Raw genomic sequence first — 23,209 nt, forward strand, 5'->3', positions numbered from 1 at the left:
CATGTAATCCTTATTGCCAGCTTTTTCTCTAAAACAAAAATGTGTGTGTGTATACCTATTAAACTGGTATTAGAAAGATTACTTAGCCTCTTCCAGTCATATTCTGCACTGTGAATGTTTTAAAGGGAAAAGAGTGTCCACTCTTACTCGATTACTTTTTGATCTAATAATTATCTTAGCATAATTTTGAGGAATCTTATAGTTGCAATATAAGAAGAAAGAATATTCGGAACATTAGATTTCCCTGTTAAACTAAAATAACTAAACAGTGCCACTGAGGACATGCTTCCAGTTTTTGAGGGGATGAATTGTGGAAATGCATCAGAATATTATTACAGTTAAAGGTGGTTTTACTCAATAACAGTATTATATTATTTCAGAAGCCAACAGATTACAATAAAAAGTATGAGGCGGAAAGATGGGAAATAAGCTTTGAGGTAAGTCACTATCCAAATGGTTTACAAACTGGATATTATATCAGTATAATGGATCTGATAGAGAATCAGAAACTAAGTTTTCTTTTATAAAGTTGAGATATTATTTATATGACATAAAATTTGCTGTCTAAATGTACAGTTCAGTAGTTTATGGTATTATTTATTGACTTTTGCAACCATCACCCTTTATGTTCCAGAACATTTCACCACCCCAAAAAGGAAATTTCATATCCACAGCAGTCATTTCCCATTCTTTCCTGTCTCAGCTTTGCAATCACTCCATCCCTCCCTCTCTCTGGATTTGCCTACTCTAGACTCTATAAATGGAATCAGACATTATGTGGGCCTTTGTTACTGGCTTTTCACTTAGCATGATGTCTGCAAGGTTCATGCATATTGTAGTTTGTATCAGTACTTTATTCCTTTTTATTGCTGAATAAAATTTCATTTTTTGAATGATATATTTTGTTTATGCATTCATGAATTGATGGGACATTTGGGTGGTTACCACTTTTTGATGATTCTGAGTAGTGCTGCTATGAACATTCATGTATAAGTTTTTATGCAGATATGTGGTTTTATCTTGGTTATAAAACTAAGAGTTTTAGGCCTGACACTATGGCGTAATAAGCTAAGCCTCTGCATATGGTGCTGGTATCCCTTATGGGTGCCAGTTTGTGTCCCGGCTGCTCCTCTTCTGATCCAGCTCTCTGATTATGGCCTGTGGAAGCTGGCCCAAGTGCCCCGGCACCCGCAGGGGAGACCCAGAAGAAGCTCCTGGCTTCAGATCGGCCCAGCTCCGGCTGTTGCAGACGTTTGGGGAGTGAACCAGCAGATTGAAGACCTTTTTCTCTGTCTCTCCCTCTGTCTCTCTATAACTCTGCCTCTCAAATAAATAAATCTTTTTTAAAAATGGGACTTTTGCTGAGTCTTACGGTTGTAAGTCTAAGGAACAGTAAGGCTGTTTTCCAAGAAGTGGCTTCCCCTTTACAGTCACACTGGGAATGTGCAAGTGCTGTTTCCTCAGCATCCTTGCCAGTGCTTGTAATCTTCCTCCTAGCCATCCTATGATAGGTCTGATGTGGTTGTTCATTGTGGTTCTGATACGCATTCCCCTAGTGATTAATAATGTTGAGCATCTTTGCATGTACTTATTGGCTGTTTGTATATTTTCTCTGGCAAATCTCCATTCAAATTCACTGCCTATTTTAGCGGTGTTATTTATCTGTTTTTGGTGAGTTGTAAGAGTTTTTCATATACCCCTTATCCAAGTCCCCTATCAGATCTATGATTTGCAAACATCTCCTCCCATTTTGTGGGTTGTCATTTTACTTTCTTGACAGTTTCCTTTTAAGCAGTAAAGTTTTTAACTTTGATGAAGTTCAACTTATCTTTTTTTTCACTTGTGGTTTTTGGTGCAGTAAGAGTGTTAATAAGTCAAACTTTAGTAGAATTTCATTCCTATGATTATAAAAAGAACATGGTTGTTGTGCTAACTTTGTAACAAAGCAGTAAAATTTAATAACTCATCACTTTTTTGCTGAACTTTCCTTAGTTCAACTATTTTTTGTTGTCATCAGTTCAAAAATGTTAAATGGTAATAACCTACAAATTTGAATGTGATGATTTAACTGCTTATGTTACTGCATTCTTTATGAATAAAAAGAACTTTTAAAAAGATATTGCTGGTATTGGCAGAAAAATGAACCCCACATTTTTGTATACATTACTTTCAGTGACTACTGACTCCCAGGTCTTCTTGGGGGTCATATAACTATATTTTTCCTTATACTTTTATATAGCTTAAAAGAGAATACACCTTTTTTATTATTTTTAACTTACCTAAATCTTTTAGCATTTCATTTATTGCTTTAGTTTTTATTATAAAGTAGCTGTTTCTAAAAATCCTACAGAAATGTGTAAAGGAAAAAGTAAATATCTCCCATCCTGTACCATAAGCACCCAGTCTCACTGATTACTAGCAGTTACTGTTGACCATTTTCTAATAGCTCTTCCAGAAATCTCTTTATAATGTAGATATATGTCCATGTTTTAAGTTGAGGGACAAAAAAGGCTAAAGATTTTTAGCCATCACATGTTGTTCACACTGCTTCAAAATCATGTGACATTCAGTATCTGAGAGCTTGCTTTCTGCTCACTGAAAATAAACTGGCACTATAATAGATTTTTATACTATATTGAGTTTTCCTAGTTCTAAAATCTGAATTTATTTGTGGTGTTCTAGGAACTGCTTCTATCTGAAACAGAGACTCCTGTTTTACCACCGTATGTGTCTTCATCTCTGCCTCCCCCGGAAGAACTCTTTGCTGTTCAAGTGAAGCACGTTGTCTCGCCAAATGAAGTAGGTGTCTTGGTCTTACTCACCAGGGGTGACTCCCCATTGCTCCATTTTCCTGGTTTTAAGTAATTCGAAAATTGGTGATCTCTAGTTTGCCTCACCCTGTAATAATATCCCTGTGGGAATAGCAACTCTTGATAAGACAAGTGTTTCTTAACCAGCTGCTGGTGTCTCACCATTTTCTTCAATTGAAGCTTTTCTTCAATGTTGTGTTCATATCAAATATGTAGGTTTTTAAGGTGGAATTCTTCCACCTAGGACATCTTAAACACCTCACTGCCCTTCACTCATGTAGCCATGAATTCTGGTGTCTGACCCTGCTCTGTGTGTTTCCAGACCACTTGCCACCTTCTGACAACCTGTGCCACTTTTCTATTTATTATGTTGCTCTGCCTCCCCTTAGAATATTACTCCATGAACCAGAGGTTTTTGTGGTGTTCACTGATGTATCCCTGGAACCTAGAATAGTGTCTGACCTGCCGAGTGAATGAATGAACAAATGTACTAAAGAAAATCCAGTTACATCTCTTGGCTAACAAGAAAGGAAGAAATGACAAGTAGCATTCGCAGCTCCTTCAGCCTTTTACACAGTAAACCATCCTCTAACAAGCAATTTCATCAGAAAGATTAGAGCTTAGTATAGCTGTTACTGGTTTTTATAATTTTTATATATTATTTGTGTTAATGTTGCATAACAGTTACCTCCAAACTTCGCAGCTTAAAACACACATGAGGGCCCAGAATCCAGGAAGTACTTAGTTAAGGACCCTACCCCAGGACCTTTCAGGGGGTGGTAATCAGGATGTTCGGGGGAGCAGGGAACTGCAGAATTCACTTCCATAAAGACCAGCTTATGTGACAGTTCTGTACCCAACCCAGGGTGTCTCCAAGCTCTGCTCACAGCTGTACTTCCTGGGCACATGGTCCCAGACCACCATACCACACCCAGAAACCCCATCTCATTGTCCAGTCTTGGACAATGAGTCGTGTTCCCTGTGTAGGAGGGAATCCCAGAAGCGGGGAAAATGAGGCAGGGATCCCTGGTACCATGGGTGGAGGCCATTTCCCAAAGTATTTCTGTCCAAATCAGTGAATACTGGAAATGAAAGAGTTTGAACGTTGTTTCCCTCCCTTTCTCCCACTTAGGTATACATTTGCCTTGATTCTGTAGAAAGTTGTAGTCAGTTTAACCATCACAGTGACACGGATGACAGTGGAGTCAGCTGGGAGTCGGAACCTGAGAGCCTGGAAGAGGCGTTGCGAAGGTCTAATAAGAATGTAGAGACGTTTCCTCCCCTGACCGATTTCAGAACAGGTATGCTTGTTTGTTTTTTTTTTTTTAATAAGATGGGGTTCGTTCTTAATAAAACTTGTTTTTTGTTTTGATGGGCTGATGAGGTTGGGTTATTTCTAGTATTAACTGATTGTCTCCTCCTGTCCACGTGATGTGCATGATCTCCCATTTTCTAGATGAGGAAGGTGATCTAAGAGAAATGATCCTTCATGTCTCTTTTCACCTTGCAAAGATCAGGCCGTGTTGAAAAAAGATTGCATAAAGATGGTTTTCCAAGTTTGTAGTTTATTGCTAGCTCAAATTGTGAGAATTGTCATTCAGGCTTTGCTGGCAGTGATTTTCATTACAAGTGCCCTACATGGGTCATTTGGGGACACTGTGTCCTGGTCTGCCTCCATAGGCCAGATTCCCAATGTTTCTAATCCATTCTTCCTAAATCTGTGTGATTCTCCTATGAGAAAAAAAGTATCTAGTTATATTGAGCGTCCCTGAATGCCAACAGTGGGAATCTACATTTTTATCAGTGATAGAGAAAGATGTGTTTATTCCAGGTACTTCCTACACACCAGAAGGTATTTTAGCAAGGAAAAACACACATGAATTTAATGTCATATCTGATTTTATTCAGTGAGATTTTAACTGGCTGTGATCTACTGTAGGCCAACTGTTCCCTCTGATTTGGCCCCTGCTGTTCTCTCTACATGGAATGTTCTCCCACCCAGACAAGGTTTCTGTTCAGCTGTCTCCTTATCAGAGCCTGCTCTGATCTCTCTGTATGAAATGACTAATGCTCTCTCCATTCCCCATCATTGCTCCTCTTTTTTCAGTAGCACTATGAGCATGTGGCTCTTTAGGTAATCAGCAGTAGAAGGGCACCTTGCACGGGTCAGTACTCATAAATATTGAAAAAGTAAAAGAGTAGACTAATTTTTTTTGGTGTGCTCAGATTTGTGGCCTGGAAGGAATAATTCCTTATTGTGTTTGTATCTGAAGGGAAATAATACAGTCAAAAATGTATGCATAATGTGATAATTCCTATAGCTATACATGTTTGAACATTTTTCTTTAGATATTTTATACTTCAATAAAAATTACTTTTAGTATACATATGATCAAATTGATTCATAAGCAACTGCCTATTAAATATGTACATTCAATTAAGGAATTTATATCAAAGGAGTCATTTTTTTGGATTAAGATGACAACTAGGTGTTTTGACTTTTTAAAAGTTATATTTTGTAATCAATTTTTTAAAAAAATATATCATGTAGGATCTCTGTCCTTAATGTGCTGTACACTGTGATTTAATGCTATAACTGGTACTCCAACAGTATTTTTCACTTTGTGTTGCTATGTGGGGGCAAACTGTTGAAATCTTTATATATACGCAGCTGATCTTCTGTATATAAAGAGAATTGAAAATGAATCTTGATGTGAATGGAAGGGGGGAGAGAGCAGGAAAGGGGAGGGTTGCAGGTGGGAGGGAAGTTATGGGGGGGAGGGGAAGCCATTGTAATCCATAAGCTGTACTTTGGAAATTTATATTCATTAAATAAAAGATTTTAAAAAAAGTTATATTTTGAGGATATGACACTTGAGCCATATTTTGTCATCCTAATCATTTTTAATCTGTGGTTAGGTATTTTTTTAACTTTATAAATTTCCAAAGTACAACTTTTGGATTATAGCAGCTTCCCCCACCCCCATAACCTCCCTCCCACCTACAACCATCCCATCTCCCACTCCCTCTCCCATCCCATTCACATCAAGATTCATTTTCAATTCTCTTTATATACAGAAAATCAGTTGCGTATATATAATCCTCCACCTTGCGTTGCCAGCACACCGGGTTCTAGTCCCGGTTGGGGCGCCGGATTCTGTCCCGGTTGCCCCTCTTCCAGGCCAGCTCTCTGCTGTGGCCCGGGAGTGCAGGGGAGGATGGCCCAAGTGCTTGGACCCTGCACCCCATGGGAGACCAGGAGAAGCACCTGGCTCCTGCCTTCGGATCAGCGCAATGCACCAGCCGCAGCACGCTGGTCGCGGCAGCCATTAGAGGGTGAACCAACAGCAAAAGGAAGGAAGACCTTTCTCTCTCTCTCTCTCTCACTGTCCACTCTGCCTGTCAAAAAAAAAAAAAAAAAAGGAAAAAAAAAAAGAAAGAAAGAAAAAAGAAAAAGAAAAAAAGAAAAGGCAATGTTAACATTTTTATTTTTGTGTTTTTCAGAAATGCCTTGCCTTGCAGAATATGACGATGGCTTATGGTATAGAGCAAAAATTGTTTCCATTAAAGAATTTAATCCTTTAACTATCCTGGTGCAATTTGTTGATTATGGATCAACTGAAAAGCTGACAGTCAACAGGTTAAAAAAAATTCAACTTAGTTGAAATATGATTCTTAGTTTTTTAGATGTTTTGTCTATTGGTTGGTTGATTTTTGTGTGTGGTTCTTAATTGGGAAGATTTTACTTCATTTTTTAAAAGACAAAACCTGTTTTAAAGCTGTTAATGTGTTCAGAATTTTTTAAATCTAGGTATTTGTGTGGTAAGAATACACATAAAATTTACCATTTTAGTTATTTTAAAATCTGCAACCAAATGGCAGTAAGTACATTCAACGTGTTGACAATTATCACTATTTTGCGTTTACAGAATTGTTCATTATTCCAAACGGAGACGACACTCATTAAACAGTAGCTTCCCCTTCCATCCTCTCCCTGCCCTGAAAATCTGTCGTCTACTCTGCCCCTCTAGATTTGACTCTTCTAGGTACTTCACATAAGGAAACTCACACAGCATTGTTCTTTTGTGAATGGCTTATTTCACTTAGCATGTTTTTAAGGTTCATCCACATGGTATATTCCTTCCTTAAGGCTGAAGAATAATCTGTTGTGTGTATGTTCCACATTTAGTTTACCCATTCATCCATGATTGGGTACTTGAATTGCCTTTTGGTTATTCTGAATATGTGCCTGTAGACATGGGTGTACAGCTATTTCTTTGAGATTCTACTTCCAGTTATTTTGGGTAAATACCCAGAAATGGAATTGCTAGATTATATACTAATTCTGTTTTTAGCTCTTTGAGGACCCACCATTTTGTTTCCCATGGCATCTTGCCATTTCACATTTCTACCAACATCCTATTTATATTTTTGGGGCTTTGTGGATTTTGTTTTAATGGTAGCCATCCTAATGAGTATATAGTGGCATCTTACTGTGGTGGTTGTTTTCACTTCCCTAACAATTAATGATGATAAGTATCTCATGTGTCTGTTAGCCACTTCTATAGAGAAATGCCCAATTTTATGTGTACTTTCTCTCCATAGGAATCACTGTATTGATTATGTAATTTGATATTTTTAATTTTGGTGGAGTCCATTTTATCTGATTTTGTTGTTGACTGTGTTCTTGGTGTCATATAAAAAAAAATCAGTGTAAAATTCAATGTCATGAAGCTTTCCCTAAATGTTTTAAAAGTGATATAGTTTTGAGCAGTAAGAGAATTTTAATTGTGACATTCTGAACACTTTAAGAATTTCTTTTGTGACAGACTGCGTCAGATTCCTCTACATCTTATGCAGTATCCAGCCCGAGCCATAAAAGTTCTCTTGGCAGGGTTTAAACCCCCCTTAAAGGATTCAGGAAAGACAAGAATACCATACTGTCCCAAATGGAGCATGGAGGCATTGTGGGCTATGATAGACTGCCTTCAAGGAAAACAACTTTATGCTTCCTCCATGGTAAATATGTATGAATTGGACCAGATTCGTTTAAAGCTATGTCCACAACCCCTAATAACTTCATAAAGTGCTTTGTTTCTATGTGACTTTAAAGGCAAAAAATATATTAAAACTAGGTATAGTATAGGATTGTTAAGACTTATAAAAATGGTAAAAAGGGTGTAGTTTGTATTTGACAAACCTTATTATCCCTACAGTGGTATATCATTGATGTAATGAATAAGAAATGATCAAGATATGAGCATCCTATCATCAAACACCTTATAAGTTAATGAGGGAAACAAACATGCACATCACTAATTAACATGACGTAGAATAAAATCAGTACTATGGTACGGAGAACTCTGTGGGGTGGGAGGGAGTGCAGGAAGGGTTAATTTCTATCTGATAAGATGAGGCAAGGGCGTCTGAGCTGCTGCTTAGTAGGCTCTCCAGTAGTTAGCTGAGTGAGCTTGGAGCTGCATCATAAAGAGGAGTTACGAGTGACAGGGACTTCTGATCCAGCATGGAAAAGCTTGAAGTGAACTAACTCATATCTGTACTAATTTTGAATTACTGTGGTTGAACTTGTACCCATTAAAAGGTCAAAGAAGAAGATCCAGATGGTGTTTAATCCAACGTTGTTCCCCTGAGGTGTGGCATGTCACAATAGCCCACAGGCAGAATCTGGCCTGTACTATGTTTTATTTCATGCATTTTTGTTTAGATTTGTTTAAATTAATTTTTATGTTTGAAATGCAGAGTAAGAGATATCTTCCATCTGCTGGTTCATTTCCCAAAAGCCTACAAGAGCTAGGCCTGGGCAAAGCTGAAGCCAAGAGCCTGGAACTCAATCCATGTCTCTCCCATATGGGTAGCAGGAACTCAAGTACTTGAGCCATCAACAGTGCCTTCTGGAGTGCACATTAGCAGGAAGCTAGAATTAGAAACCAAGCAGGAACTCAAATGTAGGCACAGATATGGATGTAAACATCTCAGTGTCTTAACCACTGCACCAAATGCTAGCCCCCATGCATCATGTTTTATCCATAAGAAGTCTGTTACAGCTTTTCATTGAATATTATAAAATCAAAGAATCCTGGATCTCCCTATGGTAGGTAGTTGGAGTGGTAGAGGGACTTTTTCCTTCCATTCACCCTGTTCCTAGCCACTGGTGTTTGGCCCAGCTTGGTTCCCTCCTTTTCCATACCTACCTGGACCTGGGTCTCCTACATGGGTGGCAGAAGCCCAAAGCTCTTGGGCCATCTTCTGCTTTCCCAGGCACATTAGAAGGAAGCTGGATTGGAAGCAGAGCAGCCAGGACTCAATTGGTGCTCATATGGGATGCCAGTGTCACAGCCGGAGGCTTACCCACTGCACCTCAATGCTAACCCCTGGAAAGCGGTGAAACTCATATATGCTGCTGTTCTTAGTGATGAATTAGCTTATGTAGGGATTCTCTCAAGAAACCAAAGAAAATACAGACAGGAACAGGACAAATGAGGAATTCTTTATAGCTAGCTATTTTTTCACCCTATGAATAACATTCAAAATTTAGTCAGTTTATGCATGAAAGTTCTGCTAGATGATCCATCTAGCAGAACCTTGTGAGAAGGAATTTCAGTCGCAATAAAGAATGAAAGAATGGGATTTGGCAGGAAACTTGCAGGTGCATTTTGGAAATAGAGGATAAGATAGAAATAAATGCAGGGACTGACCCTTCCCCACTGTGTGAATGGCCAGATGTAGGAGAGGAAAAGCAGCAGATGTTACCGTATTTTCTTGACAACTGTGTCTTCATTTTAGGCTCAGGCACCAGAACAAGTAGTGACATTATATGAAGATGAACAGTATCCAGTTCACATGTCATTAGTAGAGATGGGGCTCGCAGACAGAGATGACTGATGTAAGTACAAGCTTCTCCCTGAGCGTAAGGCATATGACTAATAAAGCAGACTAATATGAAATTGCCCATAAAACCACCCTGGGATTTTCCTCGATTTCTCAAAGGAATGATAACAAAACAAGAATCTCTCCTCCAGATTTCTCCTCTTCGGGCCTGTCTCACCTGTTGAGCAGCAGTATGAGATGGGGTGTCCCACATCTCTAAGAACACTTGCAGTGATTGTCCTAACACCACAAAGGTGTGGGCACGGTAATCATGGAGCACGTGAAATGTATGGTGCTCATACAGACCCCCCTGAACAGCCAAAGTCCTGGGGCCACCGGCTAGCCTACCCACTTATGTTAACTCTAACTAGAGGTGGACAGGTTTGAAATAACACACATTTTGTTTTTCAGGTATGCAAGGCAGAGTGCCCCCAGAGCCCATAAGGAAGTTTTGTGTTACAGTTAGAACATTTTCTTGATTTGTTCTGCAGTTGAGTTCTTTCCCACCCCTGCCCCATTCTTTGTGTTCAACTATTGGGGGTGTTGTGGAAAAAGCAGGAAAAAAGTTAATAAATATTTGCTTTCAAACACTTGCTTGTTTTACTTTACTGTAATTTCAAAGTGAAATAGTTTAGTCACATAAGCTTTTCCATTTCATTTTATAACTGATTGTTGCAGTGGATTCATTTCAGGGAGGAGGAGCGTGGTGGGGGCAAGAGGCGCGGAGTCACCACACAGACCCCGGGAGTCGGGTGAAAGCAGGCCTGAGGCAAGCAGCCTGCAGACTCGTTTATTTCAATTGCTACAGCAGCTTATATAGCCAAGGCAGCCTATCCGGTCAAGGCTATGCCCTAACCAGTCACACCCTGTTGCCAGGCAGTTTCTGAAGCCATCCAATCACAGCCTGTTGCCAGGCAGTTTCTGTTGCCAGCGGCCATCTTGGCATGGCCTTCTCACTCCACAACTGATGATTCAAAATGAGGCATTATCAACATAGATGAAGGTCCCACAGCCCCCTCCCACTCTCACTGCCTTCTCTTTGAGGCAGGCACTGCATGACCTGAGGTGCCATGGAGGAACACATCCATAAATAATTTGTTTATTTGAAAGGCAGTTTGACAAGAGAGAGGGAGGGAAGGAGGGATTTTCCATCTGCTGGTTCACTCCCCAAATAGCCACAACTGGGCCAAAGCCAGGAGCCAGGAACTCCGTCCAGGTCTCCCAAATACCTAGTCATCTGCTTCTCAGGCACATCAACAGGGAGCTGGACTGGAAGCAGAGCAGCCAGGACTCAAAGCAGTACTCCAGTATGGGGTGAGGGTATTCAAGGAGGCAACTTAACCCACTGTGCCACACCACCTGTGTTTGTTAATGTATGTGGTATCACATGGTTATCCTTTATGTTCTCAATATTTTATTTGCACTCTTTATTCATGCTGGTATGTATAGCACTACCTATACTCTCACTGTACCCATCTGGGAATATAATTCTGTTAATTACAAGGATTTTTCTGTAAGATCCTTGGACATGAGAGGCTTCATATATACACATACAGATAAACAGAGTAGTGGAATTTAATGAATTAAAGGGTAATTGTGTTCTGAAAGGTTTGACCAACTCCATCAGTTCTGAGTCCAGCAGTTGCTGTGGTAGGACCTTCATTTGTCAGAATACAATACTGTGGGGTGGGCATTATAGCACAGCAGGTGTGGCCAGTGCTTGGGATGCCCACGTGCCTCATCAGAGTGTCTGGGTTTGCACCCCACCTCTGCTTCTAATCCAGTTTCCTGCTAATGAACACCTTGGGAGGCACGAGATGATGGTTCAAGTACTTGGGTTCCTATCACCCATACAGGAGGCTCAGATAGGGGTATTGGCTCCAGGCTTTGTCCTGGCCCAGCAGCAGCTACTGTGGTACCTGGGGAGTGAACCGGTGATGGAAGATCTGTCACTTTCAGATACGTATTTTAAATATGACACTAGTATAAAAAGGTATCTCATTGCCATTAATATACATTCACTGGTTTATTAGCATTCTGTCACTGGTTTACTGCTAGTTGCTTTTTTTTGGTCCATATTTCTATTGTGTTTGGAATTTCCTGCTAACTTGTAGGACTCCTATAGGTAGATAGTAACACACTCCCAAGTGGAGTATTCCTCTTCTCATCTGTGGCTTGCCTTTCCCCTTTTTTTGTAATATCTTTTGTCAAACTTTTTTACTCAGCAACATTTTCCTTTTAAGTTTGTGCTTTCTGTGTCTTATTTAAAAGCTCTTTCCTATTCTGGCATAATACATGTAACAGTTAAATCACCTGAAATTGATATTTTGTTGTTTGTCTCTTTAAATTTTACATCAATGTTTAGTGTTAACACTGAGTGATGGGCAAGGTCTATATAGACCAATCTAACTCTAAAAAGATAAGTGACTTGCCTTTCCTTCAAGGACACATTGCTTCTGTCAGTCTACAATCTGGCGACAGCAAGGCAGCTGTGGCCCTTATACTGACCAGTTACTGTTCTCCCCTTCGAGTGTCCCACTTTTGACAAGTTACACAGCCAGCCTCGTTAGAACTGCCCTCTCCTCACCAAGATCCTCTCTCTTGCCCATAGCACTAGGAGAGCACTAGTGTTCACTCACTGCAGCTTCCCATCCTTTTACAATCAGTGAGCCCTGCAATAGATCAAACGTTTTATTTAATGTTGATACTCTTGGAACGTATTTTGACTAGACACACACTCGTCATTCAAGTGTAGATTGTGTACACATCCAGGTCCTATGGTTGCTGTGCCCATGGAGCATCTAGGTGAGGTACCTCTTGGGTTTTTATAAACCATCTCCAATCACCCATTTATTTTAAAAGCCTGTGTACGGCTTGTAACTTTTTTTTTTTTTTTTTTTTTTTTTGACAGGCAGAGTGGATAGAGAGAGAAAGGTCTTCCTTTTTGCCATTGGTTCACCCTCCAATGGCTGCTTGCGGCCGGCGCACCGCGCTGATCCGATGGCAGGAGCCAGGTGCTTCTCCTGGTCTCCCATGCGGGTGCAGGGCCCAAGGACTTGGGCCATCCTCCACTGTACTCCCGGGCCACAGCAGAGAGCTGGCCTGGAAGAGGGGCAACCGGGACAGAATCCGGCGCCCCGACCGGGACTAGAACCCAGTGCGCCAGCGGAGGATTAGCCTGTTAAGCCATGGTGCCGGCCAACACTTTCCTTATCTAACAAACAGAGGTGAAATAAATGAAAACTGTCCTTGTGCATTTCAAGGAATATGAAAATGAGGAAGTTATTTACAGAGTAAACTTTTATTTTAGAATCCAAACCATCTTTTCCACTTACACACACACACACACAGTCTATATAAATTAAATAGAATCCACAAAAGTACATCTTTTAACAAAAAAATCAGTGTTACTTCATGATTTGTCACCAAGGACCATTACAATTCTGTGTCCATGAGAACATTGCCATCTTTATCCTTAACTCTTATTCGACCAGATGTGTATTTTGTTTCCTGCCGACCGTTTGTATACACAGTTTTAACAGTACCGTCCGGATATTCCCTTCTCTTGAACTGGGCAGTATGTAGTTCTCTCTGGCCATTATTAAACTCAATAATTTTGTTGCCATCACTGTAAAATAAGAATTTATTTTCCTTAAAAATATGAAATGTATAACAGAAAAACTAAAAGTAGCCTTTGCATTCTAGCAGGTATTCTAGAGAAAACCCCTGGTCCTTTTTCCCACACAACTGTACATTCTAGACAGCTTCTGCTACCTGCTGATAGTTCTAATTATCAGCATGAGAATGTGCCCATGAAAATCTTTAATAAATTTATATTGTCAACACAAAATGCTTGAGGTTTTGTGTGTGTGTGTGTGTGTGTGTTGCCTCCCAAAGTAACTGGCCAATAATATCTGGCTGTTTTGAGTTCTGACCCTTCTTTTCACTAAGGTTACAGTTAAAACCATCTGAGTGCCTGCTGTGTGTCGGAGGAAGAGAAGGGTTTGTCTGGGAAGAGAAGGGTCAGGGCCATTCTGATACAATGAAAAAATAACATGAACAGTTAATTAGGTAGATTGTTTAGGAGAGGGATGTCCCCCAGGCATGATCAACACAGATCTGTGCCATGGAAATGCAAGCCTGGGGCTCATGACAGGGAATCACCACTTCTGAACATGGAGACAGAGTGCTACCACCATGTGGCTTTTTCTGTCAAAGTAATGCAAGCTGAGACTCTTGTCACTGGGACAGCGTGCTCGCCCAACATGGTCCTATCCCTGCTATCAGTCACCCAGGAACTGGTCAGAAATGCAGATGATTGGGGCAGGGAGTCAGCAAGCTGCAGCTGTACAGCCCCAGGGATTTTCACACACACTGAAGCGTCAGAACCACTGCCTCACGTCCGCATTCCCATGAAGGAAGCAGTGTGCTGTGATGTGCCCGAGTACAGGTGGAAAAAAGATCGACACATGGGGCACATACTACTTCCTCTTGTTTTCACAGATTTCAAATGTAAAATGACTTGTAAATTTTGGAAATCAAACAAAGCAGGTACACAAGTATGTCCTCTGATTATAGAACAAATTATTGAGCACCAGGCAGTTTTAGGCCATGTTAAGAGAATAACACGCTCATGACCATAAGAAGTTTCCATATTATCCAACAGTTTTTTCTTTTTGCCAACTTCATACCATAGACTTTAGGTTACTTAAATGTATGCCACGTAAGCCGTACCGAGGTTAATGAGTACTCAGTTGTCACTAGGAGAGGAGGGTGAAAACTGAAAATAGGAAAATTGGAGGATGGTGGAATAGGGAAAGGCCATACTGCCCTAGGCTGGGGGAGATGCCCTGTGTAACTCTTTCAAATAAATAAGTAAATCTTTAAAAAAAAAAAAAAAAGTGGAGGAAGTACATTCTCAGGGGAGAGAGGGGAAACTGCAGTGGAAATTCTACAAAAGAAAGAGGGTGCTGAGAATTGTAGAAGGTGTGGACACACAGCACAGGCACAGACAAAACACATGACCCCAGCAGCCGAGAGTCAGAGAAAGCTTCAGCTTTGGAGAGAGGAGATACTGGCCTGTGCCACTGGTGATACAGCCAGAGGGAGAGCCTGCTGAGTCCAGCCTGGAGCCATGCGGGAGACAAGGTATCTGCTAACCCAGCAAAAAAAAAAAAAGGGGGGGGGACATTTCTCTCTCCCCATTTCCCCCCTGATGGCACCTGGGCTGAGAAAGGGTGGACAGCATTTTGGGCACAAGTAGCATCTGCAGCAGCTCTGGTGCACATACCCAGCAACTTGTGGGGAAAAGGCACAGTTGTAAAATAAGCACAAGCTGCAGCCGGTGGCTCTTGTACACGATGTGCTCCAAGGGCTTTACCAGAGGGAAAATCCATCTTCCACACTGACTTTGAGTTGGCCTGGGAGGATTGACAGGGGGCTTGGCACTCACCCTCTCATCATGTAACAGGCTCTGGGGCCCAAACCGCCTAGGAAAAGACTACAGGCTGCTGGCTCTGGGCACATCCCTGCGTCTCTCTGGACCAGGCAGGCAAGAGGAGTGAAGTGGCTTCTAAGCACCCTGTGACCGTGGGAACCCTGTGTGCTGAGACTGTGCTAGCAGTATGACTGCAAGAGAGGGCGCAGGACATAGGCAATCACTGTGAGCGGGTCCCCATGCTCGGACTCCCTGACAGCTGGCAGGGGGCGGGGAGGGGTCACTGCAGCAGAACCCGTGCTCACTGAGGACTGCACAGGTGCGCTGTGAGCATCCTAACAGCAGAGCAGATGAGCACTGCAGCCCACTGTGGGCACTGATCACCTCGGGAGGGGAGGGGAGGGTATGATTACTCCAACAGAGGTGATCGCATCCTCCTTTCTGTTAATAAGACGAGATTTACCATGCACAACTTCAGTGTCACCATGGATACTCGCCACACCCTGAAGCAATGACAGAGCTCCTTGGGTACACCCAGCACACGCCTCTGGGTATTCACTAAAAGAGCAGACATCCACTAAGCCACAGAGCATAGGTCAAAGATAAAAGCCATTAGAGGGAAAAACCAACAAGTATGTCTACAAATGTCTAAAAATAAATGCAGAAATTCAAGAAACAAGAATAAGGAAGACAATATGACCCCACTAAAGGAACACAATGACACTTCAGTGTTAGCATGTGAACATGAATTGCCTGAAAAGGAATTCAAAAGATTAATCATAAGATTACTCAGGAACAATGAGAAGCAAAATCATGAGTTAAAGAAATCCGTACATGATGTAAATGACAAACTTTGCCATAATTGAGATTTTAAAGAGAAATCAAAATGAAATATTAGAAATGAAGAATTCAATAGAACAAATAAAAAATGCAGTGGAAACCATTAATAACAGACTTAGTGAAGCAGAAAGAAGAATATCTAAGCTAGAAGACAAATCTTTAGAAATTTTTCATTCAGACCAAAAAGAAGAAACTAGAAAAAAACAATTTTAGAGATTTTTGGAATACCATCAAACAGCCCAATGTACAGGTCTTAGGAGTTCCTGAAGGTGTGGAAAGAGAATCAGAATGCTATTCAGTGAAATAATTATAGAAAAATTTCCCCATTTTAGAGAAAGAAAGGTAAGTCCAAGTACATGAGGCACATAAAACTCCTACACACATGACCAGAAAAGATTGTCATCACAACACATTGTAGTCAAACTTTAAATAGGAAAACATAAAAGATTCTAAAATGTACACAAGATAAATATCAGATTACTTTCAGGGGATCTCCAATTAGACTCACAGCTAAGGATCTCACAGGATAGGAGAGAGTGGAGAGACATAGTTCAAGACTCAAAAGAAAAAAACTGTCAACCCAGAATACTATACTCTGCAAAGCACTCATTTATGAATGAAGGTGAAATAAAGATCTTCCATAACAAACAGAAATTGAAAGAATGTCACCACTCATCCAGTCTTACAAAAGATGCCTAAGTATGTGCTACACGAGAAACACAGAAATCATTATGAAAGAATGTGAGGCAGGAAATCTCACAGGAAAACTACAAAGGAAATACAAAGCATACAAGAGGAATATTTATGGGAAAATGGCAGGGCCAACTCGTTACTTATCAATAGTAATCTTGAATATAAATAGCCTAAACTCTCAGTTAAAAGATACAGACTGGGGCCAGTGCTGTGGCGCAGCAGGTTAATCCTCCATGTCTAAAATGGAAGAATTTTCTGTCTCTCCCTCTCACTGTTTATAAATCTACCCCTAAAATAAATAAAAATCTTTAAAAAAAAAAAAAAAAGAGAGAGACTGGCTGAATGGATTAAAAATACTGCAAACAGATTGAAAGTGAAAGGATGGGGACCGGTACTGTGACATAGTGGGTGAAGCCACTACCTGCAGTACCGGCATCCTACATGCATGCTGATTCGAGTCTCGGGTGCTCCTCTGCCATGTCCTGGAAAAGCAGTAGGAGATGGCCCAAGTGCTTCAGCCCCTGCACCCACGTGGGATTCCTGGAAGAAGCTCCTGCCTCCTGGCTTCAGATTAGCCCAGCCCCAACCGTTGTGGCTACTTGGGGAGTGAACCAGTGGATGGAAGATACCTCTTTCTGTCTCTCCCTCCTTCCCTCTCTCTTTCTCTTTAACTCTGCCCTTCAAAATAAATAAATCAATCTTAAAAAAAAACTTATGCAAAAGTACTAAGCAAAAGCAGTGTGAAGAAGGAAGTCTATAACATCTGGAGCCTACATGAAGACATTGGAAAGGTACCAAATAAATGAGTTATCAGTGCTCTCAAGGACCTAGAAAAACAACAAACCAAACCCCAAATTAGTAGCAGGAAGAAAGAAGAGAAGAAATAAACAAAATAGAAACCAAAAAATATATACAAAAGATCAGTGAAGTGAAGAGCTGGTTTTCTGAAAAAATAAAATTGATATACCATTGCCCAACTAGCCAAAAGAAAGACAAGACCTAAATCAATAGAATCAGAGAAGAAAAAAGCAAATGTAAGAATGATACCACAGATATAAAAAGAATCATCAGGAATTACTACAAACAGCTATATGCCAACAAATCAGAAAATCTAGAAATGGATAGATTCCTGGACACATTCAATCTACCAAAAAATTGAGTCAAGAAGACAAAGAAAGCCTAAACAGACCAATAACCAAGATGGAGATTGAATCAGTAATAAAGGCTCTCCCAAAAAAGAAAAGCCCAGGACTGGGTGTCTTCACGCCTGAATTCTACCACACTTTTAAAGAAGAACTAACTTTAATTCTTCTCAAGATATTCAAAACAATTCAATGGAGGGAACCCTCCAAAACTCCTTTCATGAGGTCAGGATCACCTTAATTCCTAAACCTGAAAAAGACACAACAGAGAAAGAACTACAGACCAATATTCCTAATGAATATAGATGCAAAAATCCTCAACAAAATACTAGCTGATCAAATCCAACAACACATCAGAAAGATCATTCACCCCAACCATGTGGGATTCAATCCTGGTATGCAGGGATAGTTCAACATTTGCAAATCCATCAATGTGATACATCACATTAACAAACTGAAGAACAAAATCCATATGATTATCTCAATAGCTACAAAGCATTTGCTAAAGTACAACATCCTTTCATGATGAAAACTTTAAGCAAAATGATTACAGAAAGAACATTCCTCAACGCAATCAAGGCAATTTATGACAAACCCACAGCCAGCATCTTATTGAATGGGTTAAAGCTGGAAGCATTTCCACTAAGATCTGGAACCAGACAAGGATACCCACTCTCACCACTGCTATTCAATATAGTACTGCAAGTTTTAGCTAGAGCCATTAGGCAAGAAAAAGAAATGAAAGGGATACAAATTGGGAAGGAGAAAGTAAATTATCCCTATCTGCAGATGACAAAATTCTATAAATAGGGGATTCAAAAGACTCCACTAAGAGGCTATTGGAACTCATAGGAGAGTTTGGTAAAGTAGCAGGATATAAAGTCAATACACAAAAATCTACAGCCTTTGTATACACAGACAATGCCATGGCTGAGAATGAACTTCTAAAATCAATCCCATTCACAACAGCTACAAAAAAAAAAAAAATCAAATACCTTGATATAAACTTAACCAAGGATGTCAAAGATCTCTACGATGAGAATTACAACACATTAAAAAAAGAAACAGAAGATACAAAAAAATGGAAAACTCTTTCATGTTCATGGATTGGAAGAATCAATATCATCAAAATGTCCATTCTCCCAAAAGCAATATACAGATTCAATGCAATGTCAATCAAAATACCAAAGACATTCTCCTCAGCTCTAGAAAAACAGATGCTGAAATCCATAAGGAGGCACAAGAGACCTGGAATAGCTAAAGCAATTTTATACAACAAAAACAAAGCTGGAGACATCACAATACCAGATTTCAAGATATACTACAAGGCAATTATAATCAAAGCAGCCTGATAGACCAATGGAACAGAATAGAATCACCAGAAAGTAATCCAAACACCTACAACCAACTTATATTTGACTAAAGAGCTAAAACCAATCCCTGGAGCAAGGACAGTCTCTTCAGCAAATGGTGCTGGAAAAACTGGATTTCCACATGCATAAGTATGAAGCAAGACTCCTACCTTACACCTTATGCAAAAATCCACAAGCATGGATTAAAGATCTAAATCTATGACCCGACATCATCAAATTATTAGAGAACATTGGGGAAACCATGCAAGACAATCGCACAGGCAAAGAGTTCTTGGAAAAGACCCCAGAGGCACAGGCAGTCAAAGCCAAAATTAACAAATGGGATTACTTCAAATTGAGAGGTTTCTGTATGGCAAAAGAAACAGTCAGGAAAGTGAAGAGGCAACCGACAGAATGGGAGAAATTAATCTGGAAAACATCTTATTTAGTGAAATACACCAGTCCCAACGGGACAAATACCATATGTTCTCCTTGATCTGTGACAACAGAGCACCTAAAAGGAAACCTGTAGAAGTGAAATTGACACTATAAGAAGCAAAGATTTGAATATTCCCTGTCTTGACTGTCAAGGAAGGGTTTTTTTTTTTTTCTTTTTCTACTTAATACCACTGGTTGAACTCTTAACATATAAATAATCATAGCTTTATAAATTCAATTAAAAATAGATCCCAGTAAAAAATAAAAGTGGGAATAAGAGAGGGAGGAAAAGTACAGTTTGGCACACATTCCCACAGACTTACCCCTAACAGTAAAGCTAAAAACTTGCCATGGGACTCCAAATCCCATTAAGTTGGGTGGTACTAATGCTATCTTACATGTTAAAATGATCATATTAAGATAGGATTAAGGCGCCGCGGCTCAATAGGCTAATCCTCCGCCTAGCGGCGCCAGCACACCGGGTTCTAGTCCCGGTTGGGGTGCCAGATTCTGTCCCGGTTGCCCATCTTCCAGGCCAGCTCTCTGCTGTGGCCAGGGAGTGCAGTGGAGGATGGCCCAAGTACTTGGGCCCTGCACCCACATGGGAGACCAGGATAAGCACCTGGCTCCTGCCATCGGATCAGCGCGGTGCGCCGACCGCGGCGGCCATTGGAGGGTGAACCAACGGCAAAAGGAAGACCTTTCTCTCTGTCTCTCTCTCTCTCACTGTCCACTCTGCCTGTCAAAAAAAAAAAAAAAAAAGAAAGAAAAAAAATTAAAAAAAAAAAAAAGATAGGATTAAGTGTCAGAGGGATCACAACATAAATAAGACCAAGTGTCTGCTAATAACAATAAATAGAATTACAAAGGAGAGAATGATCCAACGTGGTAAGCAGCCCACACAGCAGACTCAAAGAATGACAGATGCCCTGAACAGCACTCTGACCTCAGAATCAGCCCAGAAGGCATTCAGATCTGGCTGAAAAGCCCATGAGAGCATTTCAGACATGGAAAGGAGACACTATGGCAAAATGGTTCTGCATGAGGGATGTGACTGAGACCCCAGTGGAAAGAAGGAACCAAAAGAAGGAGGTGCTTTTCTTTTTTTTTAATCTTTATATACAGAAGATCAAGTTAGTATATACTAAGTAAAGATTTCAACAGTTTGTACCCACACAGAAACACAAAGTATAAAATACTGTTTGAGTACCAGTTATACCACTAATTCACATAGTACAACATATTAAGGACAGAGATCCTACATGGGGAGTAAGTGCACAGTGACCCCTGTTGTTGATTTAACAACTGACACTCTTATTTATGACGTCAGTAATTACCCGAGGCTCTTGTCATGAGTTGCCAAGGCTATGGAAGTCTCTTGAGTTCACCAACTCCAATCATAGTCAAAGTGGAAGTTCTCTCCTCCCTTCAGAGAAAGGTAAGAAGGAGGTACTTTTCTCTGAAGGAAGGAAGACAACTTTCAATTTGCTTATGGCCCTGTCTAAATACTGACGGAGTTTGAGGACTCAAAAGGTAAAACTTGTTAATGGTAAAACTTGTTAATGGTAAAACTTGTTTTCAAACAGTACTTTATACTTTGTGTTTCTATGTGGGTGCAAACTGTTGAAATCTTTACTTAGTATAGAGTTGTTCTTCTGTATATAAAGTTAATTAAAAATGAATCTTAATGAAGAATGGGATGGGAGAGTGAGTAGGAGGTGGGATGGGAATGGGGATGGAAGGGCAGGTATGGGGGGGAAGAACCACTATATTCCTATAGCTGTACCTATGAAATTTGTATTCATTAAATAAAAGCTTTCTAAAATAAATAAAGAGTTGGAATAGGAGAGGAAGAAGGTTGGGAGTGTTGGCTGGAGGGAGGCTAGAGTTAGAAGTATCACTATGTTCCTAAATCTATATGTATTAAAATCATGAAATTTGTATACCTTAAATGAAATTTTTAAGAAAAGAAAGAAAATTGAAAATAGGCCAGTGGATTGGCAATGTTTCACCAAGTTTCTAAAAAGTAATGTGTAAGAAGCAGCTTATCCCAGAAATAAGAAGTTTCTAACTTGAAGAAATGTAACACTCTGAAGGACAAAAGAGGTGGTTGATGTTAAAGAGCTAGATCAGGGAGAGCAAAGAATAAAGTACTTGCCTGCCAGGAAGAGAGGTCCAAACATTCCAAACAAGCAAAAGAAGAGACGTCTAATTCAAACCCTACCACCTCTGTTGGTCATCCTTAAAAAGTGACAGAATCATGCTCACTCTCCTTCCAATGCTGCCTTTCAAATAAATAAATCTTTAAAGAAACAAAAAACCTGACCAGGTACTCTACCTTTTTTCGGTCTCTCTGTTTTCAATTTTTTTTTTTTTTTTTTTTTTTTTTTGGCACCTTCTCAGGACAAAGCTCTTGGAAAATCATACTAAAAAATCAAAGTTACAAGCAGAGAGAGGGAACAGCAGAGCAGAGCAAGAGGTCTTCCATCCGCTGGTTTACTCTTTAAATGGCTGCATGGTCGGAGCTGAGCCAATCCAAAGCCAGGAGATTCTTCTGGGTTTCCCAAGTGAGTGCAGGGGCTCAGGCATTTGGGCCATCTTCTTTTGCTTTCCCAGATCATTAGCAGAGAACTGGATCAGGAGTGGAGCAGCCAAGACTCGAACCAGTGCCCATATGGGATGCAGTACTGCAGGTGGAGGATTAACCTACTATTACAGCACCAGCCCGTTTTCAAATTTCACAAAACATTTCTAAACAAACACTGACTATTCTCCTTTCTTGGAATGCTACATAGATTCCTCTAAGGCTCTAGGATAGAGAGATACAAGGGAGCTTCAAAAGGATCGTGGAAACAGAATTCAAAGATGTGAGTGTTCTGTGAACTTTTTGAAGCCCTTTCATATTGTGTGGCAAAATATTTATCAGAATCTACAAATCTCAAAACTGGCTCTAAACTCCAAAATGCTGACAGCTTGTTTGACCTGCTCTCAAAGTGTCTGTTACTTTGCATTATGATAACTAAAAAATCTAGAAGCAAACTGAACAGGTGACATACCATTGTACTCTGACAACTGTACCATCTGGGAAAATGCTTTCTTCTTGTCCATCAGCAAATAAGTTTTTAATTGTCTGGTCAGGAAATGTGATTTCTTTTCTTCCATCTGGGAAATGTTTTTCTGTTTCAAAAAGGTTACTGTAAATATTTTTTAAGGGATGGGAAGAACTTAACAATGACAGGGCAGAGCAGGTACATACCTATCTGTCCACTTGAGAAATGCAAGACTTGTAGTCCCTCCGGGTATGTGGTGTGGGTGGTCTGGGCGGCGGCATAGTAGTAGATCTGTGAGACACAAAGTCAGCCCCTCCCACAGCAGGCCAGGTGGCACGGGGGCGCCCTACGGACACTTACCACTCTCTCATCTGGCATGACCTGCTTCACGTCCCCATTAAAGAAAGTGACAGTGACAGTCTTCCTATCCGCACTCACTTCCTTGCGAGTTCCATTGGGAAAGAGTATAACCCGGCACCCATTCTTATAAACCTTCTCCACCTGCGAACACAACATCATCAACAGGTTAGATGTCCTCCCGAGGCCATACAACTGAGAT

At 40.4% G+C, this 23,209-nt stretch overlaps 2 protein-coding genes across 8 annotated transcripts in view; one reads left to right on the forward strand and one right to left on the reverse strand.

Moving 5' to 3' along the window:
- RNF17 (ring finger protein 17) overlaps nucleotides 1–9,713 on the forward strand; it is a 111,986-nt gene extending 102,273 nt beyond the window's left edge. For both annotated transcript variants that reach the window (XM_062195398.1, XM_062195399.1), the window contains exons 30-35: nucleotides 381–437; nucleotides 2,683–2,799; nucleotides 3,943–4,111; nucleotides 6,315–6,450; nucleotides 7,640–7,829; nucleotides 9,615–9,713. In XM_062195398.1, coding sequence (XP_062051382.1) covers nucleotides 381–437; nucleotides 2,683–2,799; nucleotides 3,943–4,111; nucleotides 6,315–6,450; nucleotides 7,640–7,829; nucleotides 9,615–9,713 — 768 coding nt within the window. The remainder of the gene's footprint in view (nucleotides 1–380; nucleotides 438–2,682; nucleotides 2,800–3,942; nucleotides 4,112–6,314; nucleotides 6,451–7,639; nucleotides 7,830–9,614) is intronic.
- A 3,283-nt stretch (nucleotides 9,714–12,996) lies between these two features.
- The window catches only part of CENPJ (centromere protein J), a 60,266-nt gene continuing 50,053 nt past the window's right edge, over nucleotides 12,997–23,209 (reverse strand). For 5 of the 6 annotated variants that reach the window (XM_062194492.1, XM_062194489.1, XM_062194490.1 and 2 more), the window contains 4 exons: nucleotides 23,011–23,151; nucleotides 22,857–22,941; nucleotides 22,657–22,777; nucleotides 12,997–13,326 (listed from right to left, as the gene is read on the reverse strand). In XM_062194492.1, coding sequence (XP_062050476.1) covers nucleotides 13,134–13,326; nucleotides 22,657–22,777; nucleotides 22,857–22,941; nucleotides 23,011–23,151 — 540 coding nt within the window. In that variant the 3' untranslated portion in view covers nucleotides 12,997–13,133. The remainder of the gene's footprint in view (nucleotides 13,327–22,656; nucleotides 22,778–22,856; nucleotides 22,942–23,010; nucleotides 23,152–23,209) is intronic. The other variant, XM_062194494.1, reaches the window with a different exon arrangement.

Source organism: Lepus europaeus, chromosome 6 (genome assembly GCF_033115175.1).
Source record: "Lepus europaeus isolate LE1 chromosome 6, mLepTim1.pri, whole genome shotgun sequence".
In the NCBI taxonomy this organism is placed as follows: domain Eukaryota; kingdom Metazoa; phylum Chordata; class Mammalia; order Lagomorpha; family Leporidae; genus Lepus; species Lepus europaeus.